The following is a 24,000-nucleotide window of genomic DNA, read 5'->3' on the forward strand; positions in this document are numbered from 1 at the left end:
CCGAAACGCGCTCGATCGGTCGATCTGCTGTCGAGAGTTTGTCGTGGAATGTAGAGAACGAGCGAGGGAAACTTGGGGACTCCGGATTAGCATCGGGCAAACTAACAAAACCGAACCACCGCGCCTGATTCGGCTCGGCGATAAACATTTGTACAAATAGTTTCATAAAATCATTATAAAATCGTACAAAAGAACCTCTTATCACCATGGCAACTGCAGCAACATGTTTAAGAGAGATTTCTAGAACGCTCGATTTCAGTCCCCGTTTTTAACAGTCTGGATTTTCATTTGTCCGAGACATCCATTTTCCATACCGCTTATCCGACACAGGGTCGGGGAACCTGCAGCCTATCCCAGGGAACACGGGGAACAAGACGGGGGACACCCTGGACGGGGTACCAACCCATCACAGGGAACAATCATTTGGAAAGGCCAATCGGCGCATGTCTTTGGACTGTGGGAGGAAGCCGGTGTACCTGGAGGAAACCCCCGGGGAGTATACGCAGGCTCTGCACGCACAGGGCGGACTCGGGAATCGGACCCCCAACCCTGGAGATGCGAGGCAAACCCACTGTGCCGTCCCCTGAGCGCATCCGGAACATTTCGACACTACAGAGTCAGTCAGTGGGGGGAAAAAAATGTAAATAAAATCTACAACTGAAACTAGCTCATCCGAATAATTTCGGACGCGCAACTCGACGATTTAAACGTTAGGCCACGCCTCCTGCCAGAGTCTCGGATGCTGAGGAAGGAAAAGATTCGGCTTCATTCGAAAGCTACAAATCTTTTTTGAAAAAGTCGATATCGAGCCTTATTATTTGAGAATAAGGAATAAAATGGCTACACAAGTATAAAACTGCTATACGCTTTTCTCTGTGTGCTACCCGATTACAGTAACATCAACGTTCTGTGCTCTGGCTACTGCAGCCGTTCTCATCGTGGCTGTCAGCTGACACCCCCCCCCCCCCCCTCTCTCTTTTCCCTCATCTATCTCTCTGGCAGATGCTTGTCAGGTCCTCCTCACCTCTGCCACTGTCCTGACTGGCCACTATCACTTCACTTCATTAGCCCTGCACCCCTGTAACAGCGGTGTGCTCTCGGCTGCTAATGTCAGCGTGCTGGCTTCGGGGGCCAGACACGGCCGTGTGATTCGGTACACACAGGTACAGGAGCTGGCAGTTACAATAAAGCCTGACGGTCACCAAGACAAAGGTGTAAATAAATATAAATATGGCGTGTTTAGTGACTACGCTTCTTTATATAATGATAATATCTGGCATTTTGTACATATAGACGTTAGGACATCAGGTTCCGAGTGTTGTTATCAGGGTTGTCACGGTACCAAAATTTCAGTAGTCGGTACCAAAGCAAAACACGCTAATTGAACAACACGCTAATTTATTAATAAAGTTAAATATCGGTATAAAATGTATTTTTACAGATGCCATTCTGTCTACTTAAGTATTATACATGAGTATTAAAGAAGTATTTCATTATTAAAGCTACGCGAGTTACCCAGACAAGAGTGGAAATGCGTTTCTGACTGACTAATATTAAAGACAGTGCTAGCCACACAGCTATCATTTTCTAACGCAGAAATTCCACAGATGTATATCGCTCATCAAAAAAACCTCTGGGGTGTAAAATTAGTAAACCCCATCGTGATCTCCCGTTTATTTTTCCCCCCAATAAAAGTTTTATAAAAGCATTAAATGGATAATAAGGACTCTTGACCGTATTAGCGTTAAACGCGCGGATGCTAACCATTACGTAAGCAAAAACGAGGATGTTTTCTTGCAATAATACACTCCAATGAAACTATTCTACAACATTCATAATGCAACCGCTACCATCGTTTTAAACTCACCTGCTTGAGCTGCTTGAATAAATATAAATTTTAGGGGCGTGGCTTTTACACACTTAGCGGTAACGGCACCGAAAGCAGAAAACGAGCGTCAGAGAGATACACGTAGATTGTGGTTTTGGACGTAGCCATGGTGACCGGCGGAGCTGATGCTGCTTTGGCGCCAATGTCCCATGAAAAGTTCCCGAATCACCAGCTATCAGGCAGTGCGTCAGTTCCGGGTTGACCCGGTACTACCGGTACTTATGAAAATCTGGTACCTGGTAGAACTTTTTTCTTTTTAGTACCGACTTCGTACCGAACTACCATTAGTTTTAACAACCCTAGTTGTTATAATTGATTATTTAATCTAACGAGCATAACGAGAACTAACCAGTGCTTTATACACTCACTGTCCAGTTTAATAGGAACACCTGTACACTCAATTATGCAGCTATCTAATCAGCCGATCATGTGCCAGCAGCGCAGTGCTGTTCACATCAAACATCGAAATGAAGTGTGATCTCCGTGACTTTGGTGGTTGGCCGATGGGATGACGGCATACGTGAGCAGGTGTCCGTTCACGCAGACGTGAACAGACGCTTTAATCCACTGCTTTTTGAATTTAGATTTGAATCTCGATGCCGACACGTCAGCCTTCTCTCCTCGTCCTCCGCTCCTTTCTCTAGCCGGCGTGTCGAGAAGTGAAATGAATAGGTAACGCTAATCCATGACTGCCTATGGAGATATTTTAATCTCGGTGGCTGCACGGCTCTGGACCCAGCGTGCAGAGGCACAGACTCGGCGTGGTGCGTATTGGGGGAAAAAATGAGAAAAGCCGTGGTGCCTGGTGCAGATCACATGAAAGAAGCGGCGAAAGATAAATAGAAAGGAGCAGAGCAAATGCGTAGACAGAGACGGAAGACTGTCTTGAGTCTGTCCGCTGGTTTTTGTGATCTCCATTTAAAAGTTTAACGCAAAAGGTGAAATAACGGACGTTAACACGGCAATGTCTAACGTAACGCGATTAGTGCGTCGCTTGTAGTGCTATATTATTCGAACTGCGGGTTCGAAATGGGCTTCAGGGCGAGTCCATTTCCTCATGAACTCATCAGCTTTGGTGGAAATCACACTGCTAAAGCGTTAATCACGTCTCGGTAAACGTTCTAAAGATAAAAGTCACATGCACCAAACAGCTGTAATGTGCTCTGGTTGGAATCGAAAGTCAAAAATAAAGCGTTATTTATTCATGCTGGCGTAATATCCACTGAAACAGGAAGTCGGGGCGGGACATATTGAGTGGCTCCTCCCCCTTTTTTACATAGCCAATAGCATTTTAGCTTACCTCACAGCCCGGGCTTGACGGTTGAATATCCCCAAAAAAATGATTAGATTGCTTCTGATTAGAAGCAGCTCAATAAATGTTAACATTAAATCTTAAATAGATTTTTGTATAGAATGTTTTTCCTTTCTCAATCAGGACGTTTACACGGACAACAATAATCCGATATGAACCCGATTAAGACGATACTCTGATTAAGAAACTAGCATGTAAACAGAGATTACTGATGACCTTAATCTGATTAAAGTCACACTCGAAGTAAACACAGATGGAATTAAGACGTGTGGAGTATTCCTGTTTTACTCGCATGATCGACGTGCGTTACAGACGTGTACACACCTTCATCACACTATTAACGTCGTGTGAGAGTCTTCACCGCATTTTGCGACAGGACACGTACACACACGGCAGCGCTCAACCGTTTGACGGCGAACAAGAGAGCACGGCTGCGTCCCGAACCGCGTACTTACCTGCTATATAGTAGGAGAAATACATGCGTCTCCGCTACTATATAGACGGCAAGTACGCGGTTTGGGACGCAGCCCACGGCTTCAAGTAGTCGTCTATTTGCACGTACAGCATGAGAAATAATTAACCACACTTGAAGCTTTCGTAAAAATTAACAATGAAACACCCAAAACTGTACACGGTTCCATAACGAAGACCGACTGTATGTCGATCGGTGAAATTCCGGAGGGACGTCGGACGGCGTGGCGTTAATCGATCTATGTTCTATAACACGTAAAACCTGAACATGAAAGGAATATTCTAAACACTCACGTAAACACCTTAATCAGCATACTGTCTTAATCAGAATACGGTCAATAATTAATTACTGCTGTCCATGTAAACATAATCAGTGTTAAATAATATATCTTCATAGACATTAAATACAAGTCCCATTGAACTCAACAGCAAGAATACTTTCTTACTGAAAGTATTTTAGTAAACCTGTATATCATGATATATTTTGTGTATTCAAGTATTGTCCTGATATTTGCGTCATAAATGTCCATTCTTAACAGCCACAAACGAATCGCAGCAGCCGAGTCGAACCTCTGGTCGATTCTACTCATACGACACGACTGGCGAATCGCTAGCGCGGCGAGTTTCGAGTGAATTTTCTGACATATATATTATTTTCTTTTGTCGTATTTATGTACATCAAAGCTCTTCGGTGTCATGTGCACAAACGTACAGTGGAACTCACATAATGGAAAATATAAGAATGATATAAACCAAGTTTGGAAAACAGACCTCACAAAAAAAGATTCATTCATGCAGTAAGTACACAGAAGACGTGCCACTGCCTGTTGTGAGTCGTTACGGCGTGAGCCACCTCAGGTCACGGACACGGTCTATATCAGGGTCACGGTAAAACCAGCGAGCTACAAAACGGTAGAGCCGGGAATTCCGGCTCTTTTCAGCGAGTGAGATGATTTGGCTCGGTTCGCTCACAGGAGTCGACTCTTTTGGCACCTAATTGGCTCATTGGTTGTTTGTGCAAGATATTTTGACAATGGGTTTTTCCCCATTCGCGAGTGCGTTTCAGGGCTGCACGTGGCCGAAGACGACGCTTATGTGATCTTCGAACAGACAAAGACGTGAAAGATATCTGATTCAATTGATATTAAAATGGCATCAGAAGCCTGATCAGAATATAAGAGCTGAAAGAGTCGACTCATATTGGTGATTCGTTGAAACGTGCTGGACTTCCCATCGCTCTGGGAAAGCTAAACCGGTTACTTTTATAGTGCCACGCCCCCAAATCGACCTCTGTGCAATGTGACCATCATATTCAAACTTAAAAATGGGAGACAGTATCACTCTCTCTCTCTCTCTCTCTCTCTCTCTCTCTCTCTCTCTCTCTCTCACACACACAGCAGCTGATTGCCTGTGACAGAAGCCACACCCACCTCTGCAGCACGAAACCTGGCGTGCTCATGCAGTGGTCTGCATTTCAAAGCACTTCGCAGGCTTTTATCTCTGAACGAGGACGGGGATCACTACTGGACGTCTGATGCTTGTGTCAGTGTGCGTGGCAAATCAAAGCCGATTGGGCTAACGGGCTGAAAAGATCTGCGGCAGCCCCTCCCCCCCCCCCCCCCCCCAAACAAAATGACAGCCCAATTATGTCAGAGGTCAGAGAGAGTTCAGTGAGTGAGTGACTGAGCGAGTGAGCGAGCGAGCGTGTTTTGCCCGGGGATCTAAAAACACTACCCTGCTGTCACCGGCTTCGTTCCTCTCCCTCTCCGTCTCCTCCTCTCCGCTGTATTCTCTCTGTGTCGAGTCGCTCTTGCGGGAGTGTGACAGCGGCGACATCAGGAGAGAGCAGTTCGTATTCTCCTGCGTGCTCCAGGGTGCTCGGAGCGGTACGCAAATATTGTTCCGTCTCCACGGCGCGCATCCGAACGGTGTTCAGAAATATTTATGTGGCAGTAAAGCGAGATTACATTTCCAGCCACTCGCATGCCGATACGCTGACGTGTGTATCGGCTTTTATTTATTTGTTTTCCTGTAATACATCTTCATATATAAATAAATAAATAAAAAAAAAAAAAAAAAAAACACACAACAAAAAAAAAACGACGATCTATTTTTGCCGAACATCCAGCATGGCTTTTCCACCAGAATGGCACGATACATGAACCACGAACGGACATTTCTTGTCGTTTGGATCTCATCGAGGTACCATGTCAAACAAGGACGTATGGGCGGAGCTAAACCGTAATTACGGACCGTCGATCGGACGTCAGAATCGTCTCCTATTACCGCTCCTATCGTTCTCCTTTCAAAAAAGGCCAGTTTTAGCATTCGATACCACAGTTCGGCTCAAAATGGCTTCCTATTTACTACACACGTTCACAATTTGTACCTCGCACAGTGTGGATTAAAATATCGGCACCCTCGACTTCATTCGGACCATCGTTGCTATTAAAACAAACGATTTGACGTCGAATCGATCCGAATCGAATAAGATACGTGCCCGTTTATGTGCGTCGATAACGCCCACTCAAATTTCACGCTTATTTGCATAATGTCTGAAACCCGATTTCGACAACGAGACCTTGGATTTTTGGCTGATCTCCATAATTATTAATAAATATGCTGAAAAAAAAAAAAAAAAAAACGTTAAACAATACGGCCAACGCACGCCAATCGATCCCTCAGACAGCTGTGACTCACGACTGATTGAACGGATTCGCAAACTCGAAACACACGCTCGACAACAAGTCCTGCGCCGGGTATGGGCGTGGTCATTCGTAAGGGGCGGGGTTACGTCAAAATAGTTGTTTCTTACAGACTGTAATTCGGATCGAGGTGAAATTCGGTGTTCTGTGTTACGGCCGATCGGCTTTCAGCAGACCATTCTCAATGAGCCACCGTCACACTATTTATTTATTTATTTATCTTTTTATCGTCACATTTCATTTCACTCTGTCTTTACACATTACCTGGTTTGCAAAAATAAATAAATAAATAAATAAATAAGTAAAATAAATGCTTGGACCCCGCAGTTCACTGCTTGTGGCTATATATTTTATTAGAATTCACTGAACATTCTACTTTTCAGTATATTTCTTCTGAGATATTATGTATCTGTTTATTAAATGTGGCCACACACACACACACACACACACACACACGACGCAGCCATCCAGGAGGTCACACTCTGGAGCTGAGGGCCTCTAATCACTCCCAATTACGGATTCCTTCTTAATTATGAATTATGCATGGATTTTTAATTAATTGAATGTTTTTCTGTTTTTTTTTTTCCCCTCTCCCCCCCACGCCAAGATCTCAATCTAATTACTGTGCGTAAAGCGGGTGAGCGGCGGCCCGGTCTCTGACCTTGCGGCTGAACCCTGGACGAGTGTCTCGCATCAATCTTGCTGTTGACTCACAATAACCCGACACACGCGCTGCGACGGACTTAAACAGCTCTAAACTTTGGGCTTGTTGAAGTGAATAACTGTCAAAGTGCCGGCTCTTTAAGAGGCTTTAGAGACGGCGGGGTAAAGCGTGTGCGACGCTGGACGCGGGCTGCAGTGCTACATCAACATCTCTTATCTCTATCTAACGATTAGTCTCTTTACTTCCCGAAGCTGCACCTGGAGAAGCCCGAGGCTGCGTGGTGTAGCGCATGGTCCTGCACGAACACACTTTAACAAGCCTTTAATGGGCTTAAAATGGTGATGTACACTACTCTGTCCCAGCTCTGCTCCTTTAATTGTCTCGACACGAGGCATTTTAGAGCTTTAACAAGCCTCGTAACCTCGTGAAGGACTTCGGGTTCGGGTGAGCTGGACGCAGGGAGAATTAAAGGAACGAGACGAGGAAACAAATGAGGACTCGCGGTCTCGATTCGAATCTGCGCTCGAATTAGGTGTGTTAAAAGTACCTAGTGTTAAAGTGTCTTTTCCCTTTGATTGACGGTTTCCTGCATTACCCAGAATGCAGTTCGACCTACTGGTAGTGATCCGGTGGGATTTCGCCCTTACTTCATCTCTACCCGAAGACTGATGCGGCGGCGCTTTAGTAGTCTGTCTGTCTAGCTCTCTCACCTCCTCATCTGCACACTCGAAGATCAACGCCGTCGTGCTCGCCATCTTGTAGCTCGCTAGTCTCCGCTGTAACTCCTATAACAGCTGCACTGCATTCTGGGAATTTGAGTCCAGCGCTTGCAGCGCTAATTCTACATTTCTATTTCTCATTAATTTGATGTTTAGCGTCGCTGGTACATGAGCGAGAAAAGAAGGTCTTTCGTTTGTTCTGTTTTTTCTGTTTGAGATGTCCGAGATCTTTCAGATTTTTTTTTCCTATCTCCTGCGCGACACAACCTCGAACTTCTCGCAGGAGCAATGGAAACACAACGTTAACCCGGAACGCACCAGAATCACTAAAGATAGTACTGAAGTAAGTCTCGGTAAATCCTGGTATTGTGATCGCTTTCAGACGAACTCAGAAACTCACCGGAGAGCTTCATGAGGAGGTCGGTGGCCGTCTTGGTGCTGATGTCGGGGCTGAAGAGCGAGGCGGCCGGGGTGCCCGTGCCTGGACCGGGTGGACTGGCGCTGATCCTGGGCAGATCCAACGAGCTGCTGCTGCTGCCCGGTCGCTCTCTGACCTGCGGGAAGGGCGGCGTCAGAGCGACGTCCTGAGGCTCCTCTTTGATGTGTGCGTGATTGGAAGAGGGTTCGCCCGGGGCCTGGCACAGCCCGGGAGACGGCGAGGTGCCCGTCCCTGACGCCCGCTCGACCTCGGCCTCCTCGGCGTCGGTGCACGGCTCGTCTTTGACCTTCAGCTCGGACCGGGGGAAGTGCTGGTGGCAGCGCATGTGCAGCTTCAAGCTGAAGTGGCGCGATGAGGTGAAGGGACACAGCTCACACTGGAACGTCTCGCCCCGGTCCTGGTGCTGGTGCACCTGAAATGATGAACTCATTCACTACTACCATTCAGACACGTCTTATAACGTTTTTATTATGCATTATAAAGCCTACACACATCCTGCTACCTCGAAAATGTATTTCAATCTCTTAAAGCTAACAGGAGTTCGCTGTTTGGTTTTTTTTTTGTTTGTTTTTTTTGAAATTCGCTTTGTTTAAATGTTCTGTATACTGCTGCTCTACTCCTAACATTCGCTTTGAGGAAACATAAAACCAAATTCAAATAATAAGAAGGACATTCTCACAGTAAATAAAAGTACATTCGAAAATATAGATGCATTTTTTAAGAAGCTGTCAGAAATAAACTTAAAAAGGTAAATAAATAAACATTTTTATTTATTTATTTTTTTTAAAAAGGGTTATTAATATTGAAGTAAATTCTCATAATAAATCCCAGGGAATTAAACACATAAATGCACAAACTTTCAAAGTAAACTGGCAGAAATACACAACAGAATGTATTTTTATTCATCTGAAGCGTTTGCTTGTTTTTTTGAATGTTGGTGTGTTTTCATTTTAAAACACAGTGCACTGTAAATTAAAAATAAATAAATAAATAAATAAATAAATAAATAAATAAATAAATAAATAAATAAATAAGAAAGCCCTACTAAAGTTCAAATTATGACAGTTTGTGCACCGGGGCGATATTCGATATGACTTCAGATATACTTAAATATCAACGACGAATAAATACATTCAAAAATATATATATATATAAATCCTATCGTAATAAACGATAGATTTCGACAGAAATGTCTGGCAATGTTGACGCCTTTCAATCAAATCAAATAATAACAAAATTCAATTCAATGTTAATACTGAAACGAATAAGTAAATAAATAAATTACACAGCTTCGATTTATTTGATTTATTTTTTTGCACTAGAAAGGTCTGGTAATGCGGAAATGCCGAATTAAAAAAAATTTAATTCAATTCTGTGCACGACTTCCTGTGCACTGATGCAGTATTACTCAGAATAAACTTTGAAAAATAATCAAATAAATACCTAAAAAAAAAAAAATTCATTAATTTAATCAATATTAAAATACATTCTATTAAAATGTAAAACATGATAAATGAATAACAAATCATAAAAAAAGAAGTAATATGACAGCCCAAAATCCTACAGTATTTATTTTTTGTCTGAGTAATAATAATAATAATAATAATAATAATAATAATAATAATTATTCACGTCACTGGTGACCAGACACTAATCTCACCTTCATGTGCGACTTGAGATTGTCTTTGCGAGCGCAGCGGAAGGGACACAGAGGACACTGGTGGCTTTTCAAACCCGTGTGAATCACCATGTGTCTCTTCCAGTAGCTCTTGCGTTTGATGACCAGGCCGCACACGGGGCACTGGAAGGGCTTCCCGCTGTCCTCCGGTGAACCTGCGTGTGGGGGGGGGGGGGGGGGGGAAGAAGAAATATTACCTATCTGACCATAATCTTTACGAGTGTGACACTGCTACCTCGCGCTACGGCAGTAAAACTGCTATGTGAGATGGTATCTCGGTCAGTCAGGGGGAAACGAGGGGGAAACGAGGGGGAAACGGCTGTCGGTGTTGTCGAGAGTACGAGGTCGTTCGGCTTCGCCGTTAATCGTTATCGACGGTATGAGCGACTGCTGGAAATAAAGGGTGTGGTGTTAAATTGTCCTTGCGCTTTTTTGCTGCCCGCCTCGATTCTCAGAGGCGTCTCCGGCGCCGATTGGTGCGATCCGAGTCTCACGGCGAGATGATTATTGTTGTTGGCTCTGTATCCGGTGCACATTAGGGCTCGATTGGTCTTATTAGAAGCTGGCAGGATTGCATTAGAGGCGGCTTCATAAGTATTCCAGTCGCGTGGCTCGGAAAACATCTGGTAATCAGTGTTTGGCGAAATTGCCGCGCTCAGCCGTTCATTGACCCGGAGTGTAAAACTTCGAGGATGCCTATTTGCGACGATAAACCGCCATCTGTGGCCCGACCTCGTGCTGCGACGAGATCGCCGTGGAAACTGAAGGTCTTCGGTGCTCGTGAGGGAAAAAAAAAAGAAAGAAAAAAGAAGAAAAAAAAAAAGGAAAAGTCTTCAATATCGGCTAATTCTTGCTGGTTGATATTGGAGAGACCTACGCAACGTCGATGGAGGTTAGCACGTTTGCCTCACAAAGCGCCTCCAGGGTTGGGGGTTCGATTTCTGCCCCGTGTGTGGTTGTGTGTGTGCGGAATTTGCATGTTCTCCCCGTGCTTCAGGGGTTTCCTCCAAGTACTCCAGTTTCCTCCCTAGTGCAAAGACATGCGCTGACGATGGTCAGGCATTTCCAAATGGTCGGAAGTGTGTGAACGCGTGTGCGAGTGTGTCCTGCGACGTGTCGGCGTCCCGGGCCAGGGCGCCCCCCGTGTCGTGGGATAGGCTCCGGTCTCCCCGCGACCCTGTGTAGGATAAGCGGTATGGAAAATGGCTGGATGGATGAGTAACCATCATATCAAGAGGTACAAATCTTTACTCGCGTTCATCTACTTGTACATTTACACGACGAAGCTTTCCGAAAAGAAACACTGCCGCTACGGTGGTTTGATGGAAGAGCGAGTCTGAAGGTTCGACGCTCTCTGGCGGCCTTCTGCTGAGCGGAAACTCGGATGGCTGCGTCGCATCAGAAGAGCCTGACCTACATTCCTGGGGAATCTGCTGAGCCGGACTTGGTTAGCTTGCGCACACACACACACACACACACACACAGCCTCTGTTTGGCGGTAGACACATCCGAGAAAGAGAGAACGTAGTGGTGATCGGACAAAACCTCAGCGAGCTAATATTTCCACAAATATCTCTCAAACGAAGAACCCCTCCCCCCGCAGTAAAACTGTCGATATGCCGGAGATTTCAACAAGCAGATGTTTAAGTAAGATTTACGGAAGGAGTCTCCGGTGTCGGCACGTCGTAAACGTCCGCGCCTTTCCGTAACATCAAAAGCTGCGGTTTTTCTTCCCGTGTTGACTCCGAGAAAGAGGTGGGGTGGGGGGAACAGAGAGGCTGGTGAGGGAACTCGGCTTTAACGTAACGTAGACTTCAACGCAACTATACACGGTTCAAATGAGGACATTGTTCTTTAATCAATCAACAACGGTAATCGTCGGCAGACGTCCCATGGTACGGGACGATTAAAACACCTCGGGACGTGCCGTTATTGGAAAATAATCTATAATAATATTTCCGTCAAACGGCGTGCCTCGAAGTGCTTTTATTCCTTATAATAGACATATACGCGACGTGAGCGCCCCACATCCCCCTCGGTTTACACACACTATTCCCTCATGGCACGTCCACAGCCTCAGGTCCGGTTCCGGTTATGGGTAATTATGCGAGGGAGATCTCGCCAGGTCACGTTTGGAGCGCTAAAATGAGAGCATGCGTTAGGGAAAGCGCTCAAAAAAAAAAACCGTACGCAGTCCAAATCGACTCGCTTCGATAAAACGCTTGAAGTAGTGACGTCATTTCTTGCAAAACGACAACAAAACGTCATCGTATAAATGTCGCTTGATCAGAGAAACATCATATACGGTGGTGCTTGAAAGTTTGTGAACCCTTTCGAATTTTCTATACCTCTCCACGATCTAAAAGTAGACAAAGAGAACCCAATTAAACAAATGAGACAGAAATATTAGACGTGGTCATTGAGGAAAATGGTCCAATATTACATTTCTGTGAGGGGCAAAAGTATGTGAACCTCTAGGATTGGGAGTTTAAATTTGAAGGTGGAATTAGGGGATGACAATCGGGTCATGTTCACGCAGAAATGTAGACAACTCTAAAGGGTTCACAAACTTTCAAGCACCGCTGTATGTCGCTTTTCTTCTTCCTGGACTTTTCTATCGCAGGATGATCGTCCTCACGGTCTGAATTCTCATCGTTCTTCTGCTGCAGTGTTATTTTCTAGAGATAAACTAAGAAAGCTCATTGTTTCCACTCTCCTGTGGCTTACTGGTTAGTTGAAGGGAGGAAGGAAGGAAGGAGCCTGTCGTGAATTCAAGTGTAACTCCTGGCCGAAAAGATCGATCTAACGGTGGGGAAATACAAGCCTGATTCCAGAAATGTTGGGACGCTGTGTAAAATGTAAATAAAAGCAGGATCTCATAAACCCATATGTTATTCACAATAGAACGTAGAAAACATGTCGAATGTTTAAACTGAGGAAACATACCATTTTAAGGGAAAAATAAGGTCGTTTTATATTTGATGGCAACAACACGTCTCAAAAAAGTTGGGACGGGGCAACCGAAGGCTGGAAAAGAAAGTGTTAGTATAAAGAAACAGCTGGTGGCAGCAGGTCAGTAAGATGATCGGGTATAGAAAGAGTATCTTAGAGAGGCGGAGTCTTTCGGAAGTAAAGATGGGAGAGAGGTTCACCAATCTGAGAAAAACTGCGTCTACAATTTGTGGGACAATTTCAGAATAAATGTTCCTCGAGGTAAAATTGTGAAGACTCTGAAGATCTCACCATCTACAGTATATAAATATCATCAAAAGTTTCAGAGAATCTGGAGAAATCTCTGTGAGCAAGGGACAAGGGTGAAACTCAGTATCACATGCCCGTGATCCTCGTCCCTCAGGCCGCACTGCATTAAAAACAGGCCTGATTCTGTAATGGAAATCACTGCATGGGCTCAGAAACACCTCCAGAACTCATTGTCTGTGAACACAGTTCGCCGTGCCATCCACAAACGCTGGTTAAAGCTCGATCACGCGAAGAAGCAGCCGTATGTGAACATGATCCAGAAACGCCACTGTCTTCTCTAGGCCAAAGCTCATTTAAAATGGACTGACGCAAATTGGAAAACTGTTCTGTGGTCAGACGCGGCATCCTCTAAACTAAAGAGGACTAGAGAGGAGAGGGACCATCCGGCTTTTTATCAGCGCTCAGTTCAAAAGTCTGATGGTATGGGGGTGCATTAGTGCCTATGCAATGGGCAGCTTGCACATCTGGAAAGGCACCATCAATGCTGAAAGGTATATACAGCTTTTAGAGCAACATCTGCTTCCATCCAGATTCAATCCCATATTTACTGACCTGTTGCCAATCAACCTAATTAGTTGCAAAATGTTCTTCCAGCTGTTTCTTATCAGTAACACTTACTTTTCCAACCTTTTATTGCCCCGTCCCAACTTTTTTGAGATGTGTTGTGGCCATGAAATTCAAAATGACCTTTTTTCCCCTCAGTTTAAACATTTGCCACTGTGTTCTATTGTGAATAACATTCGGGTTTATGAGATTTGCAAATCATTGCATTCTGTTTTCATTTACATTCATTTACATTTCACACAGCGTCCCAACTTTTTTGGAATAAGGGTTGTATGTATGGCCAAAATACTGTACAAGCTTGAACTACTTCAAGATTTTTTCACCAACACGATATAGGTAGGTTTGCCTACGTTTACATTTATTCATTTAGCACTCGCTTTTATCCAAATGAGGAAACAAAAGTGCCATCCCAAAAAAAGCTGGTGTTTCACATTAAAAAAAATAAATAATTTTTTTTTTTTTTTTAAACCTGGTGTTCCACATGAAAAAAAATTAAATAAAAAAGTTTAAAAAAAAAATAAAAATAAATGGTGTTCCACATTAAAAATAAAAATTTTTTTTTTAAAAAAGCTGCCGTTCCACATAAAAAAAGCCGGCGTTCCACATTTTAAAATAAATAAATAAATAAATAAATAAATAAATAAATAAATAAATAAATAAGCTGTAGTTACACATTTAAAAAAAAAAAAAAAAAAAAAAAAGCTGGTGTTCCACATTTAAAAAAAAAAAAAAAAGAAAAAAAAAGAAAAAAACAAGCTGGTGTTCCACATTTAAAAAAAAAAAAAAAAAAAAAAAAAAGCTGGTCTTCCACATACATTTTTTTTAAAAAAAGCTGCCGTTCCACAAAAAAAATAAAACACTTGGGGGTGTTCTGTTATACGAAATAATTCAGTGATGAAGCAGAGTTACTGGCACCGCTGATAATTATCCAATAACAGCATGCCCTGAAGTCTTTTCTTCCTCTTGTAACAGCTATGTGTCGACGATTAATCGTTTTTATTGATTAAAAAAATGCAACATGCTTTTTATCCATTTCCAGTTACATTTCCAGTTGTGAAACAAATCAGTTCTCACAGTAAAAGCAGCAATAAACAGTCGTTCCCTCACCAGGCTCTGTTCTCCGTCTCTTGAACATAATTAAACGTTATAGTAAAAAAAATTTTTAAAGAACGATGAGATAAACAGTGTCACATGTTGCACAGAAACCAGAAACAATTAAAGGAACAACTCGCTTGCACTGGTACAAAATCCCTGACACTGGAGACTCCTTCCGTAATCGTCTCCTAAAAGAAAACGGATTTTTTCCGCCATTGTTAAATAACAACTATGTTCTTGTACTCCGTACATTTCCAGTGCTTTACTATAGAAACGGTAACCGTCAACGCTTTCTGACCAATCAGAATCGAGAATTCGACAGCCGTGCGACGTTCTTTTCGCACGGAGTGAGGATTTCCAAATGACGAAAGCTGAAACTGTAAATTAGGTCAGTTTACAGTTTTATATTTACTTCCCATTATTGCATCTGAATACATGAATAAAGTCTGGCACTTTATTAGCTCTTTAATACTTTGTGTAAAAGATGAGCAGCCTTTTCAGTCTGCTTGAAACAGGTCAAGGTGTTCGAATACCTTTAGCTATTCACATACAGGTGATTTTATGCAAACAAGGCCGTCTTTAGCCAAATCGCCTGCTGTCAGCCGTCATTACGGCGCATTAAAGGAATTGTTTACATGCATCTGCCACAGTGAGGACAAGCTGTTACCTGCTTGGCTGCTGGGCTTGGCACGTCCCTTGGGGGCAGCGGGTAGCAGAAGCTCCATGCTCTGATTGGGCGTCGGGGCCTTGTGGTTCCTGTCTAACTGCGTTTTAGAGTCCTCGGTGTTGGCCGTCGCCAGCTGCAGCTCTTTTTTATCGGCCAGCATGTTGCCGGCGGCCCGAGCCGCCACTTCTTTAAGCAGCGCTGCTGATGAGGTCATGGAGACGAGAGAGAGAAAGGGGGCGGCCGAGGGCTGCTGATGCTGCTGGCTTCGCTCGGACACTTTCTTGGAGAGCGCGGCGAGCGTGGAGCTGGCAGACTGCGAGCTGAAGGGCGACGCGAAGGAGTCGAACCGCACGGAGTCATCCGAGCGCCCTCCGAGTGGCGGGACCGAGGAGGAGGAGGAGGACGAAGAAGAGGAGGAGGTGACTGAAGAGGAAGACGAGGAGGAAGAGGAGGAGGTGGAGTTCTTGTCTTGGAGAACAGCGTTGGCTGCTGCTTTCAGTTTCTGAATGGCCGAGTCGGGAGACAGGCTTCCGGCCGGCGGCCATTTTTCCGCCATTCCGACCCAAACAAAGCTAGTGCTGCCCGAGCTGGCGGGCTCGGTCGGTCCGAACGGGTCTCCAGGCTCTTGCTTCACCACAGGCACCGAGGCGGGCGAGGTGGAGGCGGAGCTAACGCCGTTGTTACCGCTGTTGGCAAGTCTGCGTGCAAGGGCGCTCAGCTGGTGGGCGTGATGAGAGGACGGAGATAGCGCCAGGCCTGCAGGCGGAGACTCCGCCCCTCTGCCCAGACCTCGCCCAATCAGCTCTCCTGATTCCAGCTTCACCGAGCCGGACTCCAGGAGTCTGCGCAGGTTGCTGCTAAGCGGTTTGGAGAGGCCGTGACCCGAGTCGCCATACAACGATGACACCATGGATGACAGCGACACAGAGGACACCAGGGACATGTCCTGCGTGGACAAGGTGCGCGCGTCAAGCCCCAGCAGCTCCAGCGACACCCGCTGAGCAGGCGTAGCGCAGCCCGGCGGGCTCCCGGCCAAGGTGGCGCGGTCCGGCCGTGCCCCGTCCTCCGGAGACACCCGCAGGTCGTCCTGCACATCGCCGTAGGATGACGTGGAAGGACTGTCGGAGTTGTTCCCAAACCAGCCGTCCTCCACCACCGAGCTGCCCGCTAGTGCCCCGTCCTCAGCTGGCTCTGCATCTGCAAGACAGCAGAACACTGATATTACACACGCTGCAGAAATGAAGTATGTACACCCCATACTGAATAAAATATAATAGCACAAGGAGCTCTTCATCTTAATCAAATGATTTTTATTTTACTTAAAGAGCTGCAATCATGTTATCTTCTTCCCATTAAATGTCTTTAATCTCCATCATGGATTTTAAAAAAAAAAAAAAAAAAAAAAAAAAAAAGAGAGCGAGCGAGCGAGCGAGAGAGAGAGAGAGAGATTTTCCCTCAAATCAGCCATTTGACCTTTTCCAGGTCGCACTCTCTCGTCGAGGACATCGTGCTTGGTCTGAGCGTGCACCCAAAAAAAAAAAAAAAAAAAAAAAAAAGAGAGGGTGGAGGGGGGGGAGAGAAGAGACACCAAAAACTCTTCATCAATGCGCAATTCACAACGCCAGAACGACTCGGTTCTCTGCTTCTTTTTTTCTCTCTCTCTCTCCCTTTTTAACCATTTTTTTTCTTCTTCACAGGGTCTAAAGGAGCCTAGTGAAGGGGTTACCATGGCGACGGGCTCTTCGGGGAGGCTAGACAGCAAAGATTAGGGTAATGGAGGTTACAGAACCGCATTCATATTCATGAGGCTGCAGATACCACCAGGGAGCCAATAAGGATAGGGTTAAGGTCACCAAGGGTCATTAATATACACTTCATGTATCAATATTCATAAGCAAAACATTACAGCGTGCCAGACAAGGGCGAACAAAAGAAAGTGAATATTCCTGATACATATTAACAAAGCCTTGTCGAGAACATGTCAAGCAAACACAACAGAGCCAGAGCCCTGTGTGTGAAACACGTCAAAACGTATCGCCGAAGTCCGTCCTTTTTTATTTATTTATTTCTAACCCCCCCCTCCTCGGCGTGTACGGTTACGTTAACCGATTTAAATGGCACCACCTCCGCAGGGGCAGACAGATAATAAAAAGCTGTGGCAGCACAAAAGGTCAGTGCACCTCTGACACCGGAATATGATCTGTACAAAAAGAAAAAGCAAGATTCATTTGAGCGCCGTGTCCTCCGTATTGTGGCTTCCCTCACCTCTCCGACCTCGACATAAGCCCTGCGAGTTCTTCTCTATTTACAGGGAAAACGGCAAAGTCGTTGCCAGGCAACGTCGCCCCCGGCGACCCGCCAGGATCATTACAGTCGACGCGCATCTGGCCAGCACCGCTGACTGGAGGAGGTTGGGGTGTGTGAGGATGGCTGCCTTGACCTCGTGACCTACATGACTCAGAACGATAAAGTTCTTTAGGTTTGTACGCCGGATGATAATTTCTCCTTTCTTTCTTGTCTATCTCCATCCTTTCTGCCCTTTCGCCACGTGTACGTGCACGCTCACAGCTCCTACACGTGCGGCACTGCTCACGTACGTGCCTGTGTATCTTACATGCGTCTGAACGGCCACGTTAAACACGCCGAGTTCTCCGGTTCTCTTTAAAACTTCCTGCCGTCGTCCTGACTGGTGTCGTGATCTCTGCAAACTGGAACGGTCCTGACTGACTGTAACAAAGCTCTGACACTGGAGACTCCTTCCATACGATGTTAAATAAATGTCACCTCCTATGCGGAGCATCTCCCGTGCAAATCCCTGTGAAGGAGCGGTTACTATAGTAACTATAACATGTCAGAATGAGCGCATTAAATAAACCATCTGCCCAAAAATTGAGAGAAAAGGCTTTTTTAATAGAAGTGTTTAAACATGGCGTATTTGCTCGTATGTGATAGATAGCATACAAAAAGCAGCTTTATTGAGTGAACACACACACACACACACACACACACACACACTTATCGCTCTCCAGTGCAACATTCCACTGCTAATACAAGACGCAAGGGTTTACAACAGTGGGTGTGTGTACAAACACTGAGGCTCACAACGCTCGTCATTAAGATACCAGGAGCAGAAGAGGGCGAGTGTGTGTTTGAGAGGGATCATCAGTGTGCAAACGTGTGTGTGTGTGTGTGTGTGTTGTGTTGTTGACGAGCGGCGTGGAGCTGAAGATCACCTGAGCGTTGCTTGGGTTCACCACGCGTGACCCGCTTCCATGTGACAGTGGAGAGGACGGCCGCTAATGGCCCTAATGTGGTTAGAGAGAAATGGCTAGATTGCTGACCCAAGGTCTCAGAGGCAGAAACACACACACACACACACACACACACACACACACACACACACACACACACACACACACACACACAATACACACAGAGCCCAAATGTGCTGCTATGGTAAGTTAAGCCGGGCAGCACTACACCCCTCTACTCAGTGTCTCTCCCTCTCTCTCTCTCTCTCTCTCTCTCTCTCGGCAGTGTGACATTTCCCAAGGTCACGCCTCCAGCTCCACTTCTGCATGGATTTATCCCAAACAACCCCCTACCTACCCGTTTCCCTCTACACCTACCGGTCTCTCTACCTATCTGTCCCTCTACCCGTTTCCCTCTACACCTACCGGTCTCTCTATCTGTCTCTCTACCCGTTTCCCTCTACACCTACCGGTCTCTCTACCTATCTGTCTCTCTACCCGTTTCCCTCTACACCTACCGGTCTCTCTAACTATCTGTCTCTCTACCCGTTTCCCTCTACACCTACCGGTCTCTCTAACTATCTGTCTCTCTACACGTTTCCCTTTACACCTACCGGTCTCTCTAACTATCTGTCTCTCTACTCGTTTCCCTCTACACCTACCGGTCTCTCTAACTATCTGTCTCTCTACCCGTTTCCCTCTACACCTACCGGTCTCTCTAACTATCTGTCTCTCTACACGTTTCCCTCTACACCTACCTGTCTCTCTAACTATCTGTCTCTCTACTCGTTTCCCTCTACACCTACCGGTCTCTCTACTCGTTTCCCTCTACACCTACCGGTCTCTCTACACGTTTCCCTCTACACCTACCGGTCTCTCTAACTATCTGTCTCTCTACCCGTTTCCCTCTACACCTACCGGTCTCTCTAACTATCTGTCTCTCTACCCGTTTCCCTCTACACCTACCGGTCTCTCTAACTATCTGTCTCTCTACCCGTTTCCCTCTACACCTACCGGTCTCTCTAACTATCTGTCTCTCTACACGTTTCCCTTTACACCTACCGGTCTCTCTAACTATCTGTCTCTCTACTCGTTTCCCTCTACACCTACCGGTCTCTCTAACTATCTGTCTCTCTACCCGTTTCCCTCTACACCTACCGGTCTCTCTAACTATCTGTCTCTCTACACGTTTCCCTTTACACCTACCGGTCTCTCTAACTATCTGTCTCTCTACTCGTTTCCCTCTACACCTACCGGTCTCTCTAACTATCTGTCTCTCTACCCGTTTCCCTCTACACCTACCGGTCTCTCTAACTATCTGTCTCTCTACTCGTTTCCCTCTACACCTACCGGTCTCTCTACCCGTTTCCCTCTACACCTACCGGTCTCTCTACCTATCTGTCTCTCTACCCGTTTCCCTCTACACCTACCGGTCTCTCTACCTATCTGTCTCTCTACACGTTTCCCTTTACACCTACCGGTCTCTCTAACTATCTGTCTCTCTACTCGTTTCCCTCTACACCTACCGGTCTCTCTAACTATCTGTCTCTCTACCCGTTTCCCTCTACACCTACCGGTCTCTCTAACTATCTGTCTCTCTACACGTTTCCCTTTACACCTACCGGTCTCTCTAACTATCTGTCTCTCTACTCGTTTCCCTCTACACCTACCGGTCTCTCTAACTATCTGTCTCTCTACCCGTTTCCCTCTACACCTACCGGTCTCTCTAACTATCTGTCTCTCTACTCGTTTCCCTCTACACCTACCGGTCTCTCTACCCGTTTCCCTCTACACCTACCGGTCTCTCTACCTATCTGTCTCTCTACCCGTTTCCCTCTACACCTACCGGTCTCTCTACCTATCTGTCTCTCTACACGTTTCCCTTTACACCTACCGGTCTCTCTAACTATCTGTCTCTCTACCCGTTTCCCTCTACACCTACCGGTCTCTCTATCTGTCTCTCTACCCGTTTCCCTCTACACCTACCGGTCTCTCTAACTATCTGTCTCTCTACCCGTTTCCCTCTACACCTACCGGTCTCTCTAACTATCTGTCTCTCTACACATTTCCCTTTACACCTACCGGTCTCTCTAACTATCTGTCTCTCTACTCGTTTCCCTCTACACCTACCGGTCTCTCTAACTATCTGTCTCTCTACCCGTTTCCCTCTACACCTACCGGTCTCTCTAACTATCTGTCTCTCTACACGTTTCCCTCTACACCTACCTGTCTCTCTAACTATCTGTCTCTCTACTCGTTTCCCTCTACACCTACCGGTCTCTCTACTCGTTTCCCTCTACACCTACCGGTCTCTCTACACGTTTCCCTCTACACCTACCGGTCTCTCTAACTATCTGTCTCTCTACCCGTTTCCCTCTACACCTACCGGTCTCTCTAACTATCTGTCTCTCTACCCGTTTCCCTCTACACCTACCGGTCTCTCTAACTATCTGTCTCTCTACCCGTTTCCCTCTACACCTACCGGTCTCTCTAACTATCTGTCTCTCTACACGTTTCCCTCTACACCTACCTGTCTCTCTAACTATCTGTCTCTCTACTCGTTTCCCTCTACACCTACCAGTCTCTCTACTCGTTTCCCTCTACACCTACCGGTCTCTCTACACGTTTCCCTCTACACCTACCGGTCTCTCTACACGTTTCCCTCTACACCTACCGGTCTCTCTAACTATCTGTCTCTCTACCCGTTTCCCTCTACACCTACCGGTCTCTCTACCTATCTGTCTCTCTACCCGTTTCCCTCTACACCTACCGGTCTCTCTAACTATCTGTCCGTCTACCCGTTTCCCTCTACACCTACCGGTCTCTCTACCTATCTGTCTCTCTACACGTTTCCCTCTACACCTAACGGTCTCTCTAACTATCTGTCCGTCTACCCGTTTCCCTCTACACCTACCGGTCTCTCTATCTGTCTCTCTACACGTTTCCCTCTACACCTACCTGTCTCTCTAACTATCTGTCTCTCTACCCGTTTCCCTCTACACCTACCGGTCTCTCTAACTATCTGTCTCTCTACCCGTTTCCCTCTACACCTACCGGTCTCTCTAACTATCTGTCTCTCTACCCGTTTCCCTCTACACCTACCGGTCTCTCTACCTATCTGTCTCTCTACCCGTTTCCCTCTACACCTACCGGTCTCTCTAACTATCTGTCTGTCTACACGTTTCCCTCTACACCTACCTGTCTCTCTAACTATCTGTCTCTCTACCCGTTTCCCTCTACACCTACATGTCTCTCTCTGTCCACCCAACTGTCTCTCTCCACCTAATTGTCTCTCTCTACACCTACCCGTCTCTCTCTTCATCGGTCTCTCTCCATCTACCCGTCTCTCTCCACCTACCCACTTTTCTATGCCTATTTGTCTCTCTCTACCTAACTCTCTATCTGTCTCATTACCTACCTGTCTCTCTCTCTCTACCTTCCTGTCTCTCTCTGTCTGTCTCATGCTCTCTCACTCCATCTCTGTCCTTCTCTCTACCTCTCCTTCAATCTCTCCCTCATTGTCTCCCACTCTCTCCTTCATGCACTCTCTCCATCTCCCTCCTTTTCTGGCCTTCTCTCTTTCATTCTCACTAGTTCTGTCTTCTTCTCATTCATGCTCACTGTCTCTTTCTCTCTCTACCTCTCTCCCTCCGTCTCGCACCCTCTACCTCTCCTTGAGGCATGCTCTCTCTCTCTCTCTACATCACTCGCTTATTTTCCTTCATGCTCTCTCTCTCCTTCATTGTCTCATGCTCTCTCTATGCCTCTCTCCCTCTCTCTACTTCTCTCTCGTTCAGTCTAATCCTCCCTCTCCCTCCTTCATGCTCACTTGCTTGCCCCCCACCTTTTCTATCTCTACCTCCCCCTCCATCTCTCTAAACACTCTTTATCTATCCCTTTCTGTCATGTGCTCTCTCTCTCTCTCCCTCTCTACCCATCTCCCTCACTCCTATGCGGTCTGTTTCTCACGCTGTCTGCCCCTGCCCTTTTGTCTCTCTCCCCAAACTCACTAACGGCAGAGCGACAGGTCGCACTGCATTTCCTACACTAGTGCCTGAGTCTCAGCAACAAGAGACACAGCGACACACAACTATTTTATACAACGTCCCACTGTACGGGAAAAACACACAAAATAAAGTAACACTAATATGCCTACTGTCACTTTCACACTGATTTCTGACCCCCAGCTACGCGGAAGGCAGTGAGCTGGCAGTCGGTGCAGATGTCCAAGCCGTTTAGCAGCAGTCAGGGCGAATCTCCGCATCCTGACACGTCCCCACAGCTCAGATCCGTTTCTCCAAGTGGCTCGTTACCCTCCAGCTGACTGCTGCTTCTGCACTCGCCGTGACCTCGAGCCCGCCGTCGCTCGCCTCCTGTTTACACTCGGCTCGTCAGACTCTCTCGCCCAAAGCCACGGCGTTACACAACTGCAGGAACGGTCCTCCTGGAGCGACTCGGGGTTAAGCGCCTCGCTCAGGGGTACGGCGCCGGTAGCCGTCGGCCAGAATTGAACCCGTGACCTCCTGAGTCACGACAAAAAAAATAAATAAAACCCTGCTAAAATCGCATCAAGTCTACAAATCGCACCATTCGGTGTAGCGGGACGCTGCGGTGTGAATTTCTGCTCTCGAGGCACATCGGCTAGTACGCCTACTTCCCAATTTCTCCTCTCAGACCAGTCGTAGTACGACTGTACACACAACTGTACACACGATAAGCACATGTCCCATGTTCCTGCTACACCAAACGTATCCGATCAGTCAGGCAGGACGATTTAATTGTATAGAGATGTAGATAAGTGTACATTTAAAAATATCGTAAAATTGTTGCATATTAATCAAATGTTTACATTTTACTTCGTGTAATCACCCCGAGCATGTTGCTATAATTATCTAGTACTACGTTAGGCCCCGCCTCCCAACATATATAGTCCCTTGTTTTCCTATATGTAAAAATCCGCACTTTATGGGGGATTATCCCCCCCCCCCGTTTTCTTCCTAATTTGGTCTTGGCGAATTCCCACCCACCATCCAGCTCCACCCTGTCACACAACAGCTACTGACCGGGAAGACTGATGGACATCACGTGCTTCCTCCAAAGCCGATCGACTCGCAATTTCTGGCCTCCGACTAGGAATAAACACCCCCACAAAATTCTACATTTCTACATGGACATTCGGGATGGTCAGAGTTTCTTACCTTTATAAAAAAAAAAGGAAGGAATTATACAGTATATAATCATATTTACGTTAGATTAATCAGTGTCCAGACATATTCCATCCATCCA

The 24,000-nt window shown here is 46.0% G+C and overlaps 1 protein-coding gene across 5 annotated transcripts in view; it reads right to left on the bottom strand.

Moving 5' to 3' along the window:
• The window catches only part of znf827 (zinc finger protein 827), a 112,218-nt gene that overhangs the window by 59,192 nt on the left and 29,026 nt on the right, over window positions 1-24,000 (bottom strand). For all 5 annotated transcript variants that reach the window (XR_008396349.1, XR_006982018.2, XM_017464465.3 and 2 more), the window contains exons 2-4: window positions 15,464-16,660; window positions 9,859-10,031; window positions 8,160-8,610 (exon numbers count right to left, since the gene is read on the bottom strand). Coding sequence is in view for 3 of the 5 variants with exons in the window: in XM_017464465.3 (XP_017319954.1) it covers window positions 8,160-8,610; window positions 9,859-10,031; window positions 15,464-16,660 (1,821 nt within the window). In the remaining 2 variants the exon portion in view is untranslated. The remainder of the gene's footprint in view (window positions 1-8,159; window positions 8,611-9,858; window positions 10,032-15,463; window positions 16,661-24,000) is intronic.

Source organism: Ictalurus punctatus, chromosome 3 (assembly GCF_001660625.3).
Source record: "Ictalurus punctatus breed USDA103 chromosome 3, Coco_2.0, whole genome shotgun sequence".
Classification (NCBI taxonomy): domain Eukaryota; kingdom Metazoa; phylum Chordata; class Actinopteri; order Siluriformes; family Ictaluridae; genus Ictalurus; species Ictalurus punctatus.